This window comes from Gossypium hirsutum, chromosome A02 (assembly GCF_007990345.1).
Source record: "Gossypium hirsutum isolate 1008001.06 chromosome A02, Gossypium_hirsutum_v2.1, whole genome shotgun sequence".
Classification (NCBI taxonomy): Eukaryota; Viridiplantae; Streptophyta; class Magnoliopsida; order Malvales; family Malvaceae; genus Gossypium; species Gossypium hirsutum.
This window is the reverse complement of record NC_053425.1, coordinates 63003690-63023871: the sequence shown is the minus strand read 5'-3', so window position 1 is coordinate 63023871 and position 20182 is coordinate 63003690. Positions and strand designations below refer to the sequence as shown.

Sequence of the window (20182 nt, the reverse complement as noted above, 5' to 3'; positions counted from 1 at the left end):
TATAAATATAAGTGTCTCAATTACATCTCTAGCCTCAACCTTGAATAAGTAAAAAAAAAATCATTTTCACTATTTTGCAATATTCTACAAAGTGAGTCAAAGTCTTGCATTGTGCAAGTTGTTTAGTCAACTTGTTGAGATGCACAAGGAGAGGCTAATGAAGAAGCTGAAAGAGTTGTAGTAGTTGAAGTTAGAGCTTAGGAAATAGGGTGGTTAACTTGTAACACTTCAAAGACCGTATTATTTTAGGAAGTGTATGAAAATTCGTGAAAACAAAATATTCGATTAATTACAATTTGTAGTAAAGTGACACATCAGAGAATTGTTATGAAGTATTATGAACTAAATTGAAAAGTTATTAAGTGATAAGGTATTAAAGTACAATTTTTCAAAAAAAGAAATCAGTGGAAAAATTAATATGAGATTATTAAGAGGGTATTCTAAACCTTCCATAAGAATTATTTAGTAATTAGATTTTATGAATTTTTTGAGTGCATGGGAATTATTGTTAACATTAGATTTTAGTTTAAAAACATGAAATAAATTATAGAGCACATATAACATTCTGTTTTTAATGATGTCCGAAACTGTGGTTTTGGGACTATAATTCTAACAAAAGAGTCAGTAAATATTATTAATTTAATATTTACGAGTGTATATTAAAGGTCATACTAAATTTTAGTTATGAAAATTTAATGTTTAAATAGTTAATTAAGTAAAAAAAGGACTAAATCGTGCAAGTTGTTAAAGTAAGTCATTATTAAATTATGTGTTGTATGGTTATATAATCAAGAATGGAGGGTTTTAATTAGTAAATTGACATATTGAAAACATAGTGGATGGTAATGTAGTGGGTTAGTATGAAATTTGATTTAAAAAGAAAGGTTAATTAAGTAATTTAATAAATAAGTAAAAGAAAAGAAAAGAAAAACTAAACTAATAAAATATTATATCATATTTCTTCTCCCACTGAAATTGGAAAGGGAAAAACACCATTGTTGCATCCATAAGGTTCGACAAGCTATAAATCATTGCATGGTATGAATTGTTAACCTGTTTTTAGTCATTTTTATGCTTTTGAGTTCGTTTTAGCTTAATCTAGTTAATTCGAGGGTTAATTTGTAAAAATTTTAAAATTTTAAGGACCTACCATGAATGAGATAAGTGTGTTTGTGAATTTAGTTGATTGATTCTTGAGTTTAATAGTTAAATAGAAGTGTTTTATAAAATAGTTTTGATGATTTTATTGTTTAAGGATGAAATGGTGTGCATGGTAATTATTGTGAAATTGTGTTAGACAAGGGTTGTAGTGAGGTCCTATGAAATTCGATTAGTTTGGATTTTGTCTAAATGTGGTCAATTTGTGAGTTTTTAATTTAAGGACTAAATTGCATAAAGAGTAAAACTTTAGGGATAATTTTGGAATATGATGTTAAAATGACTTAATTTATAAATTTTGTTTATTTAAGTGTTGGAATTGTATTAATGAAATGAAATTACTATTTAGATCAAGAAACAAACCAAGTGGAGTTGAATCATGGGAAAACTAAAGGAACGGAATAGTTATCGATCTTGTTCTTGCAACAGTTTTTGGTTAGGCAAGTTCGTAAGTTAATTTAATAGTTAATTAATTGATGATTTGTAATAAAATGCTTATCTATATATGATTGATTCATCAAATTCATTGGATTGAGAAACGAGAAAGACCATGATTAAAGATATCATAGCATTTTACCTGAAATGTGTAAGACCATAGTTGAAAGATATTATGGCACTAAACCGAAAATATGTAAGACCATAGTTGAAAATTATTATGACATTTAATCCAATACAAATAAGACAATAGTTGAAAGATACTATGGCACCACATCGGTAACGATCAAGACCATAGTTGAAAGATACTATAACACTACTTTGGGAATGCATAAGACCATGGTTGGAAGATACCATGGCATCCTTTGGAATGATGAATTATTTGGAAAGGTACATCATTGGAGTGAATATTTCATTAAACTATCGAGGTTTGTTGTACGAAAATAAATCAAATAGACATATAGATGCTTTATGATTCAATGCATAATTAAGTTTAAATAATCTTGATTTAGCCAATTATGTTACATTCTATACGAGCTTACTAAGCATAAATTGCTTACACTGTTTATATTTTTCTCTTGTAGATTTTGAAAAGCTTGATAGTTGGAAGATCGAGTCCGAATACACACACTATTTTGTTCATCATCTTAGTAGATGTTTTGGGTCATTTGGTTCTTTTGGTTAATTTGTTCATGTTTCTATGTCTGGTACTTGAAATGATGATATTTTGTAGTCATGTATATATGTTTGGTATTTTGGTTTAATGGTATTGTAGTAAATGCTTTCAGTCTTTAGTGGATGATTTATGATGATAATTATAAATGTTGTTTAAAAGATGTGAAGAAATGAAATATGATTGTAATCGTAAACCAACTAAAAATTCGACAAAGGCAAGTGTACCTATCAATTAATAGTATAGCTACGGTGAGCACAATATCGTTCCCATGAAGACTAAAAGTACTATAATTACTGTCTTTCCATTATTTAACTAAAAAATTAGAGTTATTGATTAAAACTAAAATTAACTAAAGAACAGGACAAAGAACGAATAGGAAAACAAATGATTAAGAACCAAGAAGCGAAGCAATACCCAAGAAAGAATCCACCTAGATTTCATTTGTCAGTATTAATCTGAATTAAACAATTTCTTCACTTAATATCTTGATTCATAGAAATCCTTATCTCTTTTGAGAGTAAAAGCAACTATCTCTAGGTTGATTAATTAAAATTTCTTTCTAAGTAAAACCGCTATTATCGCATTAACTCAATCTATAGATCTCCCTATTAGATTTGACTCTAATCCGGTAGATTTATGTCGTCCTATTTCTAGGATTGGATGCAACTCCACTCAATTATTCTAGATCTACTCTTAAGCATGGTCTATTCCTCCTTTGATTTAAACACATCAAACATGGATCAATAATCTAGAAATATTAAACAAATAATTCAGCACACATAATTGAGAACAAGATCCAAGTATTTATTGCGTAAAAATGGAAATCAAATAAGAAAATCCATCCTAGGTTTCATCTCCCTAGGTATTTGGAAATTTAGTTCATGATAGCAAATAAAAACATCCTAAAGACAGTATAACCACAAGAAATAAAGAAACTCATAATAAACTTCAAAGAAATCAAAAGGAGATCTTCAATCTTGATGGAAATCTACTTCAAAGTTAGCTTCAATGGTGTTTTCCGAGTTGTTTTCTTGAATATTCTATGATGACTCCCTCCTATCTTCTTATTTGTGTCATATATAGGTCTTAGAATACCCGAAAAACCTAAAAATTGTGTTTTCCTGCATGTTTGGAGTGTGATTCGTGAAATCTACATGGTATGACACATGGCCGTGTGGCAGCCCGTGTGTAATGACTCAACCCACGTGGCTCTTGGAACTTGCTCTGATTTTCTTATTTTTGCTCGTTTTTCGCTCGTTTTACTCCTAATAATAAACTTTAAAGAAATCAAAAGGAGATCTTCAATCTTGATGGAAATCTACTTCAAAGTTAGCTTCAATGGTGTTTTCCGAGTTGTTTTCTTGAATATTCTACGATGACTCCCTCCTATCTTCTTATTTGTGTCATATATAGGTCTTAGAATGCCCGAAAAACCTAAAAATTGCATTTTCCCGCATGTTTGGAGTGTGATTCGTGAAATCTACATGGTATGACATATGGTCGTGTGGCAGCCTATGTGTAATGACTCAACCCATGTGGCTCCTGGAACTTGCTCTGATTTTCTTATTTTTTGCTCGTTTGTCGCTCGTTTTACTACTAAATGTTCTCCTAAGTATAGAAACATGAATTTAAAGGATTAAGAGCATAAAATTCACCATTTTAAATCTAATAATCATCCAAAAAAGAATTAAGAATGAAACTAAAACATGTTACTTTTGGCATTGATCAAATATCCCCACACTTAAACGTTTGCTTGTCCTCAAGCACAATCCTCAATCGACAATCAAATTAGCCTCCCTCAATATATTGTTTTCACCAATCATGTTTTAGGACAATTCATAGATAATCATGCATTAGAAATTCAAACTAAAATGACACTAAAAAGAACAAGCAATTCAATAAGAGATTCTTAATGCATAAAAACATTAGGCATCTCTCCTATCTTAATAATTACCTAAAATTCAAACTCAACAAGAATTGACATCCTCACTAAAGATCATTCAAAGTGTTTAAAGTTCTAATAATATGCACTTAACATTTGAAGGAGAAATGTTATTACCATATGCTTGCTTGAAAATCAAATCTCCACCATTATAAAATGAGACGGCACACCAATCAAGAGGTCTTTCCAAGGTTGTAATGGGGCTTAGGTTAAGGGTATGAAAAATGTCATAAAAGTTGGTTATAATTGAGAGTTAAGTTGATAAGTTATAAAACCAGAAAAACAATCAGCTGCTGAATTAAAAGAAACTACATCAACAAGAATACTCACAAATGGAAACAAGCTTGTCAACAAAAAATGACACTAATTATTCAAGCTCAATCAAATTTTTTTTCTCTTTTTTATGTTTTTTTCTCTTTTCATTTGTTTTTTTTTCAACTTTTTTCTTTTTCTTTTTTTTTAGAAAAAAATTATAATAAAATAAAATTCAACAATTCAAAAAAAAAATGAAATATAGTTTGGCAACTAACCAAATTAAATCTCAACAAAAAAAGTAGTCATTAAAAAAGGGCACATTGGGTTAAGGGTTAATGTTAACGGATTAATAAAAAAATATGTTAAGAGCAATGGGGTTTACTAGTGGTTAACACAACAATTAAGGTGGTTAAAAATTAAATGGGTTAAATCCTAAGTGCCTCTATTATCTTAGTATATCAAATCAATAATGTGGTCTAGACATGTATAATCGAAGTAAGTTCTAAAACTCCAAATCAAGTTGACATACTTACAACAAAAAATAAAATGAGCACGAAATAAAATATATGCTCTATAGGCTCAAAAGCTCACAAGAAAATATGATTTGATATCAAACTTGCAAATTTAAAATTTCAAAATAATTTTTCAATTCAGGGAGACAACTTAAAATTATAATTTCTAAAAAACAACTTATCATACTTGAATCTCTCGTGTTTTAAATTATAAACCACACAAAGCACAAAAATTCACAAATTATTCCAAATCCGAATAAATAAAAACGTCAAATTTAAAGAAATTAATTCAATGTTAGGTTCGATAAAATTACTTAAACACAAATAATAAATTCAGGGGCTATATCTCACAAACAATTGCTCACACTTAAGATGTATATCGCCCTCAATGTACAAACAATTAAAATCATAGAATAAGTACAATATCATAAGGAGGAAGAGTACTGAAACTGCCATGAATTTGGATGAATTCGTCAGAATATTGAAAATCAGAATCGTGGGAAATTCTAAATGAAATGCATGTTTTTGAGCAAACTAATAAAAAATAGACAAAAATGATTAAGAAGATAAAGAGATAACAAAATAGAAAAACAACCGACAAAACAATAAAAGTACAGTGCATTGTAAAATAAAATAAAATAACAAAAAAATATAAAACTAAATGAAAGCACTTTAGTTGGGGTAGGAAGGAAACAAATAAAGAACAAAAAAATTAGCTTTAAAAATGAAAAAAAAGTACATGGTCATATGCCACGCCATGTGAGCCACATGGCCGTTTGGCCAGGTTGTGTGCGCCACATGGCTGTGTGAAATCACCTGAATCATGTGTGATTCAAAAATAGAGAAAAATAAGTCCAGTAATGACACGGCCTAGGACACACCTGTGTGTCCAGGCTGTGTGTCAGGCTGTGTGCGATACTCCTTTGTTTCTCCCACGCTCATGTGCAAACCCGTGTGTCTCACACGGCCATGTCTCTAGCCCATGTAACTGTCTGTACCCGTGTGTGACAAATTAAAATTGTAAAAATTAGCTCCAGTATGCACATGGCCTGAGACACGTCCGTATGTGCGGACCATTTTTTTTTCAATTTATTTTCTTTCTTATTTTCTTTTTTCTTACATTTTTTTAAAAAAAATTCTTTTAATTTTTTTCGTTTTTTTTCAAATTCTTTTTAAGGTAATAAAAATAAATGTACTAATTTTTATTTTTTTCAATTTTTTTTTCAAAACTTTCAGATATTTTTGAAATATTTTTTTTTATTTTTTTCATTTTTAAAAAATTACATAAAAGTAAAATAAATAAACGAAAATAAAAACACTCGGGTTGCCTCTTGAAAGCACTTATTTAGAGCCTAAGCTTGACTTCCCTTTTTTAAGCTCACGATTAAGGTGGATCTTGGAGCTGAAGCTCCTCTCTCTCGTTTTCAGTATTACCACCAAAATAAAGTTTGAGACGACAATTGTTTACCTTGAATGTGTCGTAATCAGGGTGTGTTACCTCAATGGTTCCGTATGGAAATACGATTTTTACCACACATGGGTCGGACCCTTTTAACTTAAACTCTAAAGGAAATATTTGTTGATCCAATTTTTCTAACAGCACTTTGTCCCCAACTTTGAATTGGTTCATTCTCTTTACATGCACATCATGATGTTGCTTTGTTACTTTCTTTTTCTTTCTCGGTTTCTCTTCAACCTTCATTCACCATTCATCTAGTTCATCGAGCTGCAACATTCACTCATCACTTGTCCCTTCAGTTCTGTCACTTTGAATAAAATATGGCTCCAACACGTTTTCATGAAGGATTTCCTACAAAGAACGTTGAGCCACATGATTACTAACATTAACAAAACAATTAGTACCATCTCGCTCACTAGGGACACACAAAATCACTTGCTTGAAGAGTAATCTTTTCACCACCTACACGAAGCACAAGCTCACTAGTACCCACATCAATAACAACTCAATCTCATCATGTAACACCCCAAAATAGGGCCAAAGAGTTTTAAGGGTATTTTAGGAATTTCAGCCTTAAAGTGTGCAGAATTTTGCAACATTGTATATTGGTAATGTTTTCAAATATGGTTTTTAGAAAATTAAAATAAACATTGTATATTAACAGTTTGATTTTTTTTTAAAAAAAAAGGGTAAAGTACATAAATGGTCACTAAACTATTGTTTGCATTTTAAGTTGGTTATTAAAACTTTTAATTTTTTTTATTTACTAACTAAACTATTCGAAATCAAGTTTTTTGGTCACCAAACATTAACAACCATTTGAAATTTGACGAAAGCGTTGACATTTGCTTTTTTATTGGTATAATAATAAATTTAGACTTCTAATGTTTACACATTCTATCAATTTGTTTTTAAATATAAAAAATTCAAAAAATTTAGCCCTTAGTGTTTACAAAATTTGTCATTTTGGATCAAATTCTAAAAAAAATCAATAAATTTAGCCCTCAACATTTACAAAATGACAAAATTTTATTTTTTAAAATTTTGTAAATTAAAAAAAAAACTCAACACCCAAACCTCTATTTCTCCGACCTTTATCTATAATAACATATCAGTTCTCCTAAAACTCAATATCCAGTCCCCTTAATTATTTTATTATTTATTTAAAATAAAATACGTGATTGTGAAGTTATTTTATTTATTTTATTATTTATTAATTTAATTGTAAAGTTTTTGAAAGTTGTTCTTGTTAATTTCTTGAAGAATTAGACTTGAAAAGATTTTAAGCTTAAAATATGAAGAGGGCTAGACTCTAAAATTAAATTAATTAATTTTTAATTTTATAAATTAAAAACAAAATTAAATAAATGTAAAAGCTAAACTTAAAAAATTATTTAAAATTTGTGAACATAATAAAAATACTAAAAAAATGTAAAAATTATAACAAACATTAGTGTTTTTCAAAACCATAACATGATAATTGTTTTTTAGTGGAAGAAATACTATTACAGCTGCAAGAGTCACCGATATTGCCTTCAGATCATGATTTTGGACAAGTTCAACTTATGTTTTAAAATTACTATTTTGTCCTTATAGTTTTGACCTTTTTACAATTTAGTCACTAGGCTCGTAAAAGTGAAATTCACGAAATTTCACTAAATTCAAGCCTAGCCGAAAATCATATATGTTCATATCAGCCCATACATTTCACAAATTCACAGATTTAATACAAATTTTTTTATTTCTCAATTTAACCCTAATTCACATTTTCATTAAAAATCACTTAACAAAAGTTATTTAATTAACAACAAGGATTCATTTTCTTCCATTGAACTTCAAAAAATACTAACATGCTCTCATGGTAAACCCTATGTTTTCCATCATTTTTCAAATTGGTCCCCTAGTTAGTTAGGTTAAGCAACAATGACCCCGAAAACACAAAAATCATTAAAAACGAACACCAAAATCACTTACATGCAAGGAAAACAATGGCTGAAATTTGAAGCTCGAATAATGGTGTTTCTTTTTTATATTTTTGATGGAAAATGAAAGAGAATGATGACCAATTTGTTTTATTTTATTTTATTTAGTTTTTATTACCTAATTACCATTTTACCCTTACCTAACTTTAAAATTTTCGCAAATATCATGCCATGCACATCCACTAACTCAATTAGTGGTCTAATTACCACATAAGGACATTCAATTTAAAGTTCTATGGCCATTTAACACCTTTAGCTAATAGAACACAACTTTCGCACTTTATGCGATTTAGTCCTTTTTCACAAATTGAGCATACAAACGGTAAAATTTCTTAAGAAAATTTTTATACCATAATACTATCATGCTGTAGACCACAAAATAATATTAAAATAAATTTTTAAAATATCGAATTTGTGCTCCCAAAACCAATGCTCTGATTTCACTAAAAACGGGCCGTTACATTTGTCCCCTCAACTTGTCTTTCCTTTATCCTTGCCATGTGAATCAATTCATTGTGCCTAGACAAGTACATTTCACCTTTTGATTCATTTTTCCTTACTCCCCTCTCCCCTCCCCATTGTTGTCCCTCTCCTTACCTCCTCATTTTCTTTTAATTTTTATTTGTTTTGGCTACCTTTCCACCACATTTGCTTTTAGTTCTTCTCCTCTCTTCCACTACCCATTGCAAACTGAACCACCATTGGACCTTCTCCTTACTGCTACTCATCCCATCCATTTTTCTCCTGTAACACCCCTAACCCTTATCCGTCGCCGGATAGGGTCACGAGGCATTAATGAACATAAACACAGTTTTGAACATTCTCATATTATTGAAAGTCATATTCTTATATACATATAAGCATATAACTAATTAAATATAGAACATTTTGCATATACAAATCACAAGTTAATTATTCTAATGATAAGTAAATGCCAGAATAAAATTAAATATTTTATTCCTTAATTCTTTATATGTGCGGGTTTGACCAATAAAGTCATTTTACAAGGCATTAGGTCTCTTAGCATATAAGGCATTTTCAATCCCACAAATGATTAGAAATAATTTATGAAACATTTAAGTTACACCAACTCCATCTTTCCAACTTAAGTTAGAAAGTTTACCAAATACACATCAGCAATCAAATATAAATACTTGTTACTTATTAACTAACCATTTTGCTATCAATACATACTTAACACCTGCTCAATATTTATCTTCATCAATTGTATCTATTTTACAAATAATATGGGCATAATATATGCATAAATATTTCCAAAACAAACTGAAACTTAATGACAAGTATCATTCGATTATACACATATACCAACCCCAGTATAAGCGCAATATACATATACATATATAAGTTCAATTAACAAAGCATATCTGATTAGATTAGCACATATCTTTTACCATAACGAACAAATCATGAATTATACATATCATTATTCCGAACCATAAAGGAACGCCGAATATACCTCTTGCATATATCTTGATTGTTACCTAACTAGTATATGATATACTTAGCTCATTTAACAACCATTATTTATATCATGTAACCAATATGAACATCATATACCTTGGATGTACTCCCAATATAAGCTTATTCCAAGACCAAATATTAACACAACCCTTAACATTATAACTACCACAATTTACAGAAAAATATATGTATGTGCCGAACTAACAATCAATTATATTCATTATCTCTTATTATCATTTAACCGAACATACTTGTCAACCAAATGAGATTTTTACTAACATTACAAGTCACAACCTAAACATTTTAACCAAGAGTAATATAACAAATATAATTTATACCTACAAGTATATCATGGTTGAATAATTCATACTACATCCAATTCACCAATCAATTTCAAAACACAATAACATACATCATAAATATCATTCATCCATACCAACTAATATTATAACCAAAATGAACATGAACCATAATCAAACATAACCGATTTCAAGCAAGGTATTTATGCCATTTTCACATGGCTTATATCATACATAACTAAAGTCCAACATTTCAAAAGTATGTCTCAGCTTATACATGCCATAATTCAAGTTCAACTTATTAAATACTGAAATAGTAGATAGTGTGATGAACTTTGTTGACGATCCCTGAACTCGTAACTTGATCCAAAATCTATAAAACAGAAACAAACGCACACAAAGTAAGCTTTTATAGCTTAGTAAGTCATAAGCAAATAAACACCCCAATAATATAATCAACTCAATCAAATTAAACCAAATTATATCTTCATTACCACATTTAGTCTCAAAGTTACAAATTTCATAAATAATACATTTTCATACACAAATACTACCTTGGCCGAATGCTCATATAGTCAATTTAACATAATATTATACAACTTCTAAAGCCAAATAATCATTATAAAACCTAATCCACATACACGCAAATACATAAGCTCATGTATCAAAATATAACTTCATATACATATTCTAGTTATGTGGCCGAATATACCAAATCATGTATGCACATAGTTAAGAGCATCTCAATAATACCCAAATTATTTATTCACAAGGCCGACTACACATACCATATTCATATATATTCTTCATTTGCATCACACGTAATTTGTAATAAATATCAAGTTGCTTATCTACCTTATTTCAAATAGGTAATAAGCTAATTCATACCTGGTCATTTAACTCGTTTCACATATTCGTTCACAATATACAATTCCCGATGAACCATTTAGAATTGGATAGGACACTCGGATAATCACACATATATCGTACAATGCCAACGTCCCAGACGTGGTCTTATATGTAATCACATATCGATGTCACTATCCCAGATAGGGTCTTACTCGCACACATATATCGGAATCCTATGTCATGACATATGTATCCTAGTTATTCCTAAGGTTCATACGGGGCTTTTAGACGTCGTAACTCGGTCGAAACAAATTTAGAAATATAGTAGCCAAGCTTGTGTACATTCGGCTATTATAAATATAAATTCATATATTTCATTTCAGCATGTATAAGTTGCTTTTAATTAAAATTAAATACATCTATTTGCATATAAACTTACCTCGGACGTTGCAAAATGGAACAGGATGACTAGTCGACAACTTTAGTTTTCCTCTTATCCAAATCTGATTTCTTTGGTTCTTGATCTAAACATATTCAAATTAAACTCATTAAAACATATTTTTATTCAATTTAGTCCAAAAAAACATAAATGGGAAAATTACCATTTTACCCCTAATATTTCACAGTTTTTACAATTTAGTCCCTATTGCACAAAACACAAAATATGCAAAATCTCAACATACCCATGTTAGGCCGAATGTTCCTAGTGTTCATACAAGTTCATATATTTCATTTTTTTCACATTTTAGTCCCTCAAATTATTATTTTTGCAATTTAGTCCTAACTACTCAAAATCATCAAAAACTCCAATACAAAACATGTTAACCCAAAACATATCTTTCATATTTCATCATCAAACAACAAAAATCACAAGCTTTAAACAATGATGGAATTCAAAATATTCATCAAAATGAAAAATTCAAGCATGGGTCTTGAAGATAACTTAGCAACGATCTCAAAAACGTAAAAATTATGAAAAATCGAGTAAGAACGAACCTTGAATCAAGCTCGGAAGGTGGCCGAAACTAGATTTCTTTTATTTATTTCTTTTACTTCTTTTTTCGGTGGATGAACGATGTAAAATAATGAATATATTAACTTTGGTTTTATTTAATATAAGTTTATTAACTAAATTACATATATAACTTTTATAATATAATTTAAAACCATTATAAACCTTGGCTATTACCGTCCACTCTAATTGCCAATGGTCTAATTGCAACATAAATCCTCCACATTTAAAGAAAAAGCACTATTCGGCCCATTTTTATAATTAACCACCAAATTTTTATTTTACGCGATTAAGTCCTTTTATTTAATCGGACACTCAAACGATAAAATTAAAGCACGAAAATTTCACACATACAAATTCACACAAAATAAACATAGAAAAAAATTTTAAATATTTTTCTGACTCAGATTCGTGGTCCCGAAACCACCGTTCCGATGAGGGTCTAAATCGGGCTGTTACAGCTCCAACGATGTCCCTTGCACCACCACTCACCACATTGGCCACCACCTTGCACCACCATCGAAAAAAATTCCATCTTTCTCTCCACTTTTCTATTTTTTTTCCTTTTTATTTTCTCCTTCTTTCCTCTAGTGCCGCAACACCCTTCTTCCCTCCTCCTTCTTTGGATTCTCGCCGGATTGTTACTCTCGCCGCCATGCCACTACTGGCTTTGGTGATTCATTTCTTTTCTTCACCATTTTCCAGTATCTACCATTCTCTTTAGTAAAAAAATGATATTTCTTTTATTTTCATTAGTTTTAAATTATTTTCATATCATATTCTAGTCTAATCTCTTTTCTGAATGATGATTTTTCTCTAGACTCGATTTCCTCTTCAACTCAAGATCCCTGTGATCCAACATCCCTTTAGATTCAATCGAGTTAGAGTAAGTATGGTAGTGGGATGAAAACCACTGTTTCTTCCCTACTATTTCCTTTAGGTTGATTGTTTATAAGGGACTATAGTGTATTTCCTTTGTGTATTAACACATCGTATTCTACTATTGATGAAGGGTCGATTGATACCATTCCAGAAATCTCCATAATTTCAGAATATAAATCATCATTACGAATGATTATTTATGAGAGTAAGTTCAAGATGGACAATTTAGTTTAAGTGAGTAATTTCATAATATGTTTAAAAAGACGATTTAATAGAAAATCACTTTGATAACATATCGGTATTCCATTGGTTAAGATCCAAGTGTGGACATTCTTTAAAGTGGTGTATCGCATCGGATCTACTATCAGGTGTGGGTTTAACTTATTAGAAAATTACATATGAGATTTATTGTCAAATAATATATATTTATTTAAAATTTAAACCTTGTTAAAAATCTCCATTATATGAAATATTGTGAACACATTATGTACTCAAAAAGGGATGTTAAATCCGTAAAAAGGATGATACTCTAATAAGTACCTCGAACTGATTGTTTTAGAATCGTATGTGATAATTGATGTGATTTAATGAATGTTGTGAAATTATGTGTACATTCCCATTTCTCATGATGTGTGATATGATGACATTCTATGATAGGCATGATATATAAATCATGTCATCGATATTGGAATTGAGATATGATTGGTATGTTAAGCATGCCTATAGTATTGATTATGATGTAAATTCGATTCACATATTAAACATGCCCTACATGATATTATCCATGTTGCATGTTTCAACATGCCCAATTTGACAAATGATATCTTGAAATGAAAATACATTTGCATATGTTCATTATGACCATATCACATGCATAGGGTGGGACATTGTAAGGAGGAAGAATTGGTGGCTTCATCCACAACCTACATATGGGTTCGTCCACAACCTACATGGCAGCTTGTCTATGAATATTGGTAGCTTTGTCTACAACCTACATGGTGGTTTATCTACAACCTATATGGCAGCTTGTCTGCGAATATTGGTGGCTTTGTCCACATATTGGAGTGTTTGGTGGATGAGTACTGGGGAACTCTTTTTGGAGTGTAGAGGTGATGGGTAGGATGTTTTATATAAATTTATACAATTGTTCTACAAAAATTGCACTGCCATGATCATGTGCATAAAATTGATATGTTGTATGATAAGTATGAGTATAAAATTGATTAATTGGTCATTGTGAATCCAATTGAATGTAGAAAATTTAAATATATTTTCTCACAGATTCTTTTATGGTAAAGTTGTCTTGATTTTAATGGAATTAGAATTGGGTTGAAAAAATTATTTAATTGAGAAATTAATTTATATAAATTAATTGATTAAATATATTTAATTTGGGTGGGTTAGAATAAATTATAAAGTGCTAGGTTAAAGTTAAGGAATCACATATAATTAGACCCAGTATAGGAGAGGCTTAACTCTCTTAATACGGAATACATAGGATGACAAACCTTAGTATTCCCATCTAGGTTGCTAGCCCTCTCCCTAAATAATAGGGAGTTGGATTTTTTCTATCAAAATAATATTTTTTATTTAAGAGAGATTTACTTTCCTACTGAACGTAAAGAAAATATTTTTGGTTCTGTGATTGATTTGATTTATTCGAGCCCACACTCGAAGCAGTTTGTGGTGCGAGAATAGTGGAGAAGATCGTTTGGTCAGAAGGCGAGAACGATTAGGATTCGCCTATCCAAAAATACATGTACGAATTTAACTAGAATTTATTGCTATGAATATCAGAAATCGGGTCAGATTTTAAATGTTTTTTTATTTTTTTTATTGTTATGAACCGATTTTTTTTTCAAAACTTAACAATTTAGTAATCTAAAGCTTGAGTATGTTAGATCAAATTTAGTTAATAAAAAATCTATAAAAATCTCCTGAAAATAACTTGGTTACCTTAGTTAATTGGGACCGTAATTTGAAGAAGGAAGCTTAATCTTCTTTTCTCTTTTCGATTCGGTTTGAGAGGTAGGAGATGAAGACATTATTTTTTTGTTTTCTCTCACCCGCTAACTATATATATAATTAGTGGTAATTAATTACATTAATTAACTTGTGGTTAACAATCTTTATCTAGTTTAAACTAAGTAAATAGAAATAGATGAGAAAGACTGTTTTCATCCACTAATTCACAAACTTTAATGGTTAATTAACTATTAAGCCCTTTGCATAATTTCTAATTGAGTCCACATGCATTTTCCAATTTTAAATTCTATGGTGATTGAACTTTTATAATTTAGTCCCTATACTATAATTAATTTTTTTTCTGTATTTAATTTATTAATCATTCATTAATATATTTTCATACTAACTTCTTAAATCCTTCTATTCATATATTCACTGACTCGGTTTATGAAATTGACTCGATTTTTCAGCATAGGCTAAAATCGAGTTATTACAATATTTAATTATAATGCACAAATATGCATTTAGCCCCCCGAACTTGACACCTACTCCCAAGTTGGTACTAATGTTTTTTATCCCATGTTGATATCCGAATTTTCATTCTGTCAAGAGTTTTGATACTTTTTTTTTATAATAGTGTTAAATAAAGGACACATGACTCTCTTAGGTTGGGACACGATGACATTGATGATGTCATCATCTATTTTTTTATAAAATATTTAAAATTTTAAAAGTAAATACATAAAAAATTATATCTATATTTTTAAAATATAAATTATAAAAATATATGTATCTAAAAAATTAAAAATATTACAAAAAAATCTAAAATTCAAATTTAAAAAAAAAACCCCATAAAATGTACATCTTTTTTCTAAATAAATTGCAAACAAATTAGATGAAGATTAATTTTACAACAAATTTTATATATAGAGATGGGTGCAAATTATTACGCAATTATTCAAATTGACAAAAATACAAAAGATGATGATTTGAAAAAGGCTTACAGGAAGCTTTTTCATTTTTCTTTTTATTTATAAATTATTTGTGAGGTTTCATAGAAAAATTTGGGTTCCTCAATTGAGAATGATATTAGCACGATCATAAATGAAGTTTATAAAAATCACAAATTTATTGAGTTTTTGGGTGTTCTAGTCATTGGGTTTGTCAAAATCACAAATTTACATTTAAGTTTATCAAGATTTTATTATATGTGTTTAAATATAATTATAATTATAATTATAATTAATTATATATTTTAGAGGATCAAATTGATAGAATGTGTAAGTATTGAGGATTAAATGTGTTATTATACCAATTAAAAAAACCCATATCATCACTTATGTTAACTATTTAACGAAGAGTGACTAAAATAGAAACGATCTAAAACGTGATTGACCAAAATAAAAATGATTTAAAGTGTTAGTGACTAACTTGAAAATTTTTATAATTGGGTGACTAAAACAAAAACACGTTAATAATTGGTGACTAATTCTATAAGTTACCTTAAAATTTGTAATTATAAGTAACTAAACTTACCTCAGTCTTCAAATATTGTAATAATTTTTTTATTGATAAGACGTCTTAAGTGAAATCCATAAAATATTATCCTATAATTAGTGGTTTAAATCTCGGCTTCGCCGAATGACAAAATCTAAAGATAAAATGAAGTTTCATGCATATCCTAGTGCACTAGTGCTTGTGCTACCTCGTCCGCCTCACATAAAACACGAGGAAAAATCCAGATAACCGTCAAATCCTGTAAGAAAAAGACAACGAAACGAAAACACTTGACTCCTTATCTTCAGTGACGACCGCTCCCTCGCTACCCTCCTCTCATCCCTCCACGTGTCTCCCGAAGCTTCCATTTCCAACAGATAAACCCTCCCTCCACCAATCACCCACGGGCCACTACCCTCCTCAAACAATCTTTATCCTCTGCACCTCGAAAACAGCACTCTATTTTCTTATGTATATATTAAAATAACAATATAAATTATTTTTCTTGCTGCCTTATTGGGTCACTTTTTTTATTTCGTTCAATATTTGGCTCTTTGTTTTTGTTTTTTGGTTTAGAGAGATGGATCATGCAGCAGATGCTCATAGGACTGATTTGATGACAATAACACGTTTCGTGTTGAACGAGCAATCCAAGTATCCTGAGTCTCGTGGGGATTTCACCATCTTGCTTAATCACATCGTTCTTGGTTGCAAGTTTGTTTGCTCTGCTGTTAACAAGGTCTCTTTTATATATTCTTCTTAATGTGGTTTTCTTTGAATCTTTTCTCCTTTGATTTCTTTTCCCAAGTAAGCTCTGGGTCATGTTCTGTTTAAACAAGTAAAAGTTGGGTCATATTTTTTCTATCAGATTATGCTATTGGGATAGTTAGTCTCTATTTTCAGTCTCAACTATAAATTTATTTTATTATTGGTCGTTTTCTTATTGGTGATTTTAATGTATTTGCTGTTTACTGGTGCAGGCTGGTCTTGCCAAACTCATCGGACTCGCTGGGGAGACTAATGTTCAGGCAAGTAGTTGCCAAATGCCAGATATGGAATTTGCTTCTCTTTTATGGTATTAATATTTCATACTAAGTACGTTATCTATTTTGATTAAAGGGTGAAGAACAAAAGAAATTGGATGTGCTTTCAAATGAAGTCTTTGTCAAGGCTTTAGTAAGCAGTGGCAGAACAGTGAGTAGTTGGATGACTTTTTAGTAAGCGTCGGAGATGCTATGATTTTCTCTTAACATATTTGGATGTTATACCAGTGCATCCTTGTCTCGGAAGAAGATGAAGAGGCGACTTTTGTAGATCCCTCAAAGCGTGGGAGGTGCTTTTAGTTGTTCTTCATTATCTTACTTCCATTATATTTAGATGTATTAAATGTGTCTATATAAGATTCTTCCTCATGTATATTTGATTAGAATTTATCTTAAGTAACGCAGGTACTGTGTTGTTTTTGATCCTCTAGATGGTTCCTCCAACATTGACTGTGGAGTTTCCATTGGAACAGTATGGCTCCTCATCCCAAACCCAGAAATGCAATGCCATACTTTGTTTTCATGGGGATAATTATTGTTCTAAGATAACTTGATATTGCAGTGGTCAACTTAATGTGTTCTCTTTCATCTAGATTTTTGGGATTTACATGATAAAAGATAACCATGAACCAACTCTAGATGATGTACTGCAACCTGGTAAGCAAATGCTGGCAGCTGGCTATTGCATGTATGGAAGCTCTTGCACGGTAAAATGTTTACTTGTTTATATATGTCTAGCTTTTGCTATGAACTTATGTTTTCTCTTTGTTTTTCTTTGGGGATAATTAAAATTTCCCTTTCATTTAGTTTGTCCCTTTTAATTCTTTTCCTTTTTCCTTACTTTTTACGTTCTTTTCTCATGCAAAGAGAGTTGGGAACTGGGGTGATGATAAAATTACATTTCTGTTAAAAGGAATTTCATTTCTATTTGCACATTTGTTGACCTATTTCAAATTATAATGTGATTGATTGCTTATGTACTATGCCTTGCACTTGTAATAATGATTTTTCAGCTTGTTTTGAGCACCGGAGAAGGAGTTAACGGATTCACCCTTGATCCATCTCTTGGAGAGTTCATACTAACTCACCCAGATATCAAGGTATAATCATTATGTAAATATTGGAATAATCACGTGATTAGCTATTTACTCGATTTGCTTCTTTCACCTGAGGACTGAATATGAAAACTCTAGCTTTGTTTGCTTCTGGTTTACGAAATTATAAATTATAATTACAAGAAATTCTGTAGTTTTTTAAACCATTCATGATTTACAGCAAACATGATCAAAATGGTTAATATGTTCCATTTTTAGTTCTGTTACTTTATAAGGTCCGGATTTTGTCTCTGTATAACGACTCTGATTTGTTTGAGACAACTTACAAGCTTTGATTTATCATGTCTTTTTCAAAGATTCCAAAGAAAGGGAAGATCTATTCAGTTAATGAAGGAAATGCTAAGAACTGGGATGGTCCAACGGCCAAGTATGTCTTAATTCAGTTCAGAAATGTCTTGTTTTTCTCTGCAGTTGTCTTAGTTTCTTTTTCTTTTTAACTTCAGATATGTGGAAAAGTGCAAGTTTCCCAAAGATGGTTCTTCTTCAAAGTCTCTGAGATACATTGGAAGGTATCACGGATTCTATCTTTACTGCCTGTTTTATTTCCAGTTACCATTGAATACTTCGAAGTTTGAACAATTCTGACCTTATGAACCTGTAATTGAATTACTCTCTTTTTCGGAGCACTTGTATGTTTTTCATTAGGTTACTAGGATAGTGCATTGTTTTTGGGAAAGTATTCATCAACAGTGACTATATTAATTCTCACATCTACATATGTATATTTGGTATTAGTCCTAGATTTGTTTCTTTAACATGGACTCTGGTTTTGTGATGAAACAGCATGGTAGCTGATGTCCATCGTACATTACTCTACGGGGGTATCTTTTTGTACCCTGCAGATAAGAAGAGCCCCAGTGGAAAACTACGGTATATTAAATGCAATTACGGATATAGCACTATTATTATTATTATTTTACTTGCGGACTCATTACTAAATTTGAGCAATGTGTGTGAAGCAGTGTTCTGTACGAGGTCTTTCCAATGTCGTTCCTGATGGAACAAGCAGGAGGTCAGGCATTCACCGGCAAACAACGGGTATTTAAACTAAAACATTTTCAATCGATTGTATGAGATGATGTTTTTGTGCTCATAGTTACTTGATTATGTTGTTGCTTGCAGGCACTTGACTTGGTGCCAACAAAGATACATGAGAGATCTCCAATATTTCTTGGCAGCTTTGATGATGTTGAAGATATCAAAGCACTCTATGCTGCTGAAGGGAAAAAGGAATAAATGTACAAATTCTCACTCTCACTCTACTTAGATAGCTTCACTTGGCTTCGGTTTTAAATCGTGTTTAAAACATATATTGTATTTGTTACGGGACTTTTACTGTTTATCCATGGATATATTTTTAAATTTGTTTTGCTCCTGTCATGTTAATCTTTTCTGTATCTTTTTGAGTATCAACTTGGGAAGAAATTTTGTTCGGCTTCTTCACTTAATTTTATTTTAATCATCCAAAATAATATCAGTAAATGCGCTACTTTCAGATGATAGGTAAATATCATGTTTTACTATTTATTATTCAGATATTTTTATATACTTTTTTCAGACTTGTAGATACTAAGTACTAGTAAAATTTTTTTATCTATTTTTCATGAAATCATGCATGG

At 30.3% G+C, this 20182-nt stretch overlaps 1 protein-coding gene across 2 annotated transcripts; it reads left to right on the top strand.

Annotated features, from left to right (window-relative positions):
- Window positions 1–16661: 16661 nt before the first annotated feature.
- LOC121213706 (fructose-1,6-bisphosphatase, cytosolic) lies at window positions 16662–19925 on the top strand. 2 transcript variants are annotated; one of them, XM_041086669.1, is made up of 13 exons: window positions 16662–16876; window positions 16982–17144; window positions 17386–17433; window positions 17525–17599; window positions 17677–17738; window positions 17854–17920; window positions 18042–18155; window positions 18462–18548; window positions 18860–18930; window positions 19007–19072; window positions 19347–19433; window positions 19526–19601; window positions 19686–19925. In XM_041086669.1, the coding sequence occupies exons 2-13, from the start codon at window positions 16986–16988 to the stop codon at window positions 19797–19799; spliced, it is 1026 nt and encodes a 341-aa protein (XP_040942603.1). In that variant the 5' UTR covers window positions 16662–16876; window positions 16982–16985; the 3' UTR covers window positions 19800–19925. The 2 variants fall into 2 exon arrangements, with proteins under 2 accessions (XP_040942603.1, XP_040942600.1); XM_041086666.1 differs by having other exon boundaries at window positions 16815–16876; window positions 19523–19601.
- Window positions 19926–20182: the final 257 nt, after the last annotated feature.

Bases quoted from the DNA above. Each gene is read 5' to 3' on its own strand.
- LOC121213706 (XM_041086666.1), top strand. From the start codon at position 16,986: ATGGATCATGCAGCAGATGCTCATAGGACTGATTTGATGACAATAACA. The intron at 18,549-18,859 runs GTATAATCATTA...TCTTTTTCAAAG, and splicing joins TAACTCACCCAGATATCAAG to ATTCCAAAGAAAGGGAAGAT. The intron at 19,602-19,685 runs GTATTTAAACTA...TGTTGCTTGCAG, and splicing joins CATTCACCGGCAAACAACGG to GCACTTGACTTGGTGCCAAC.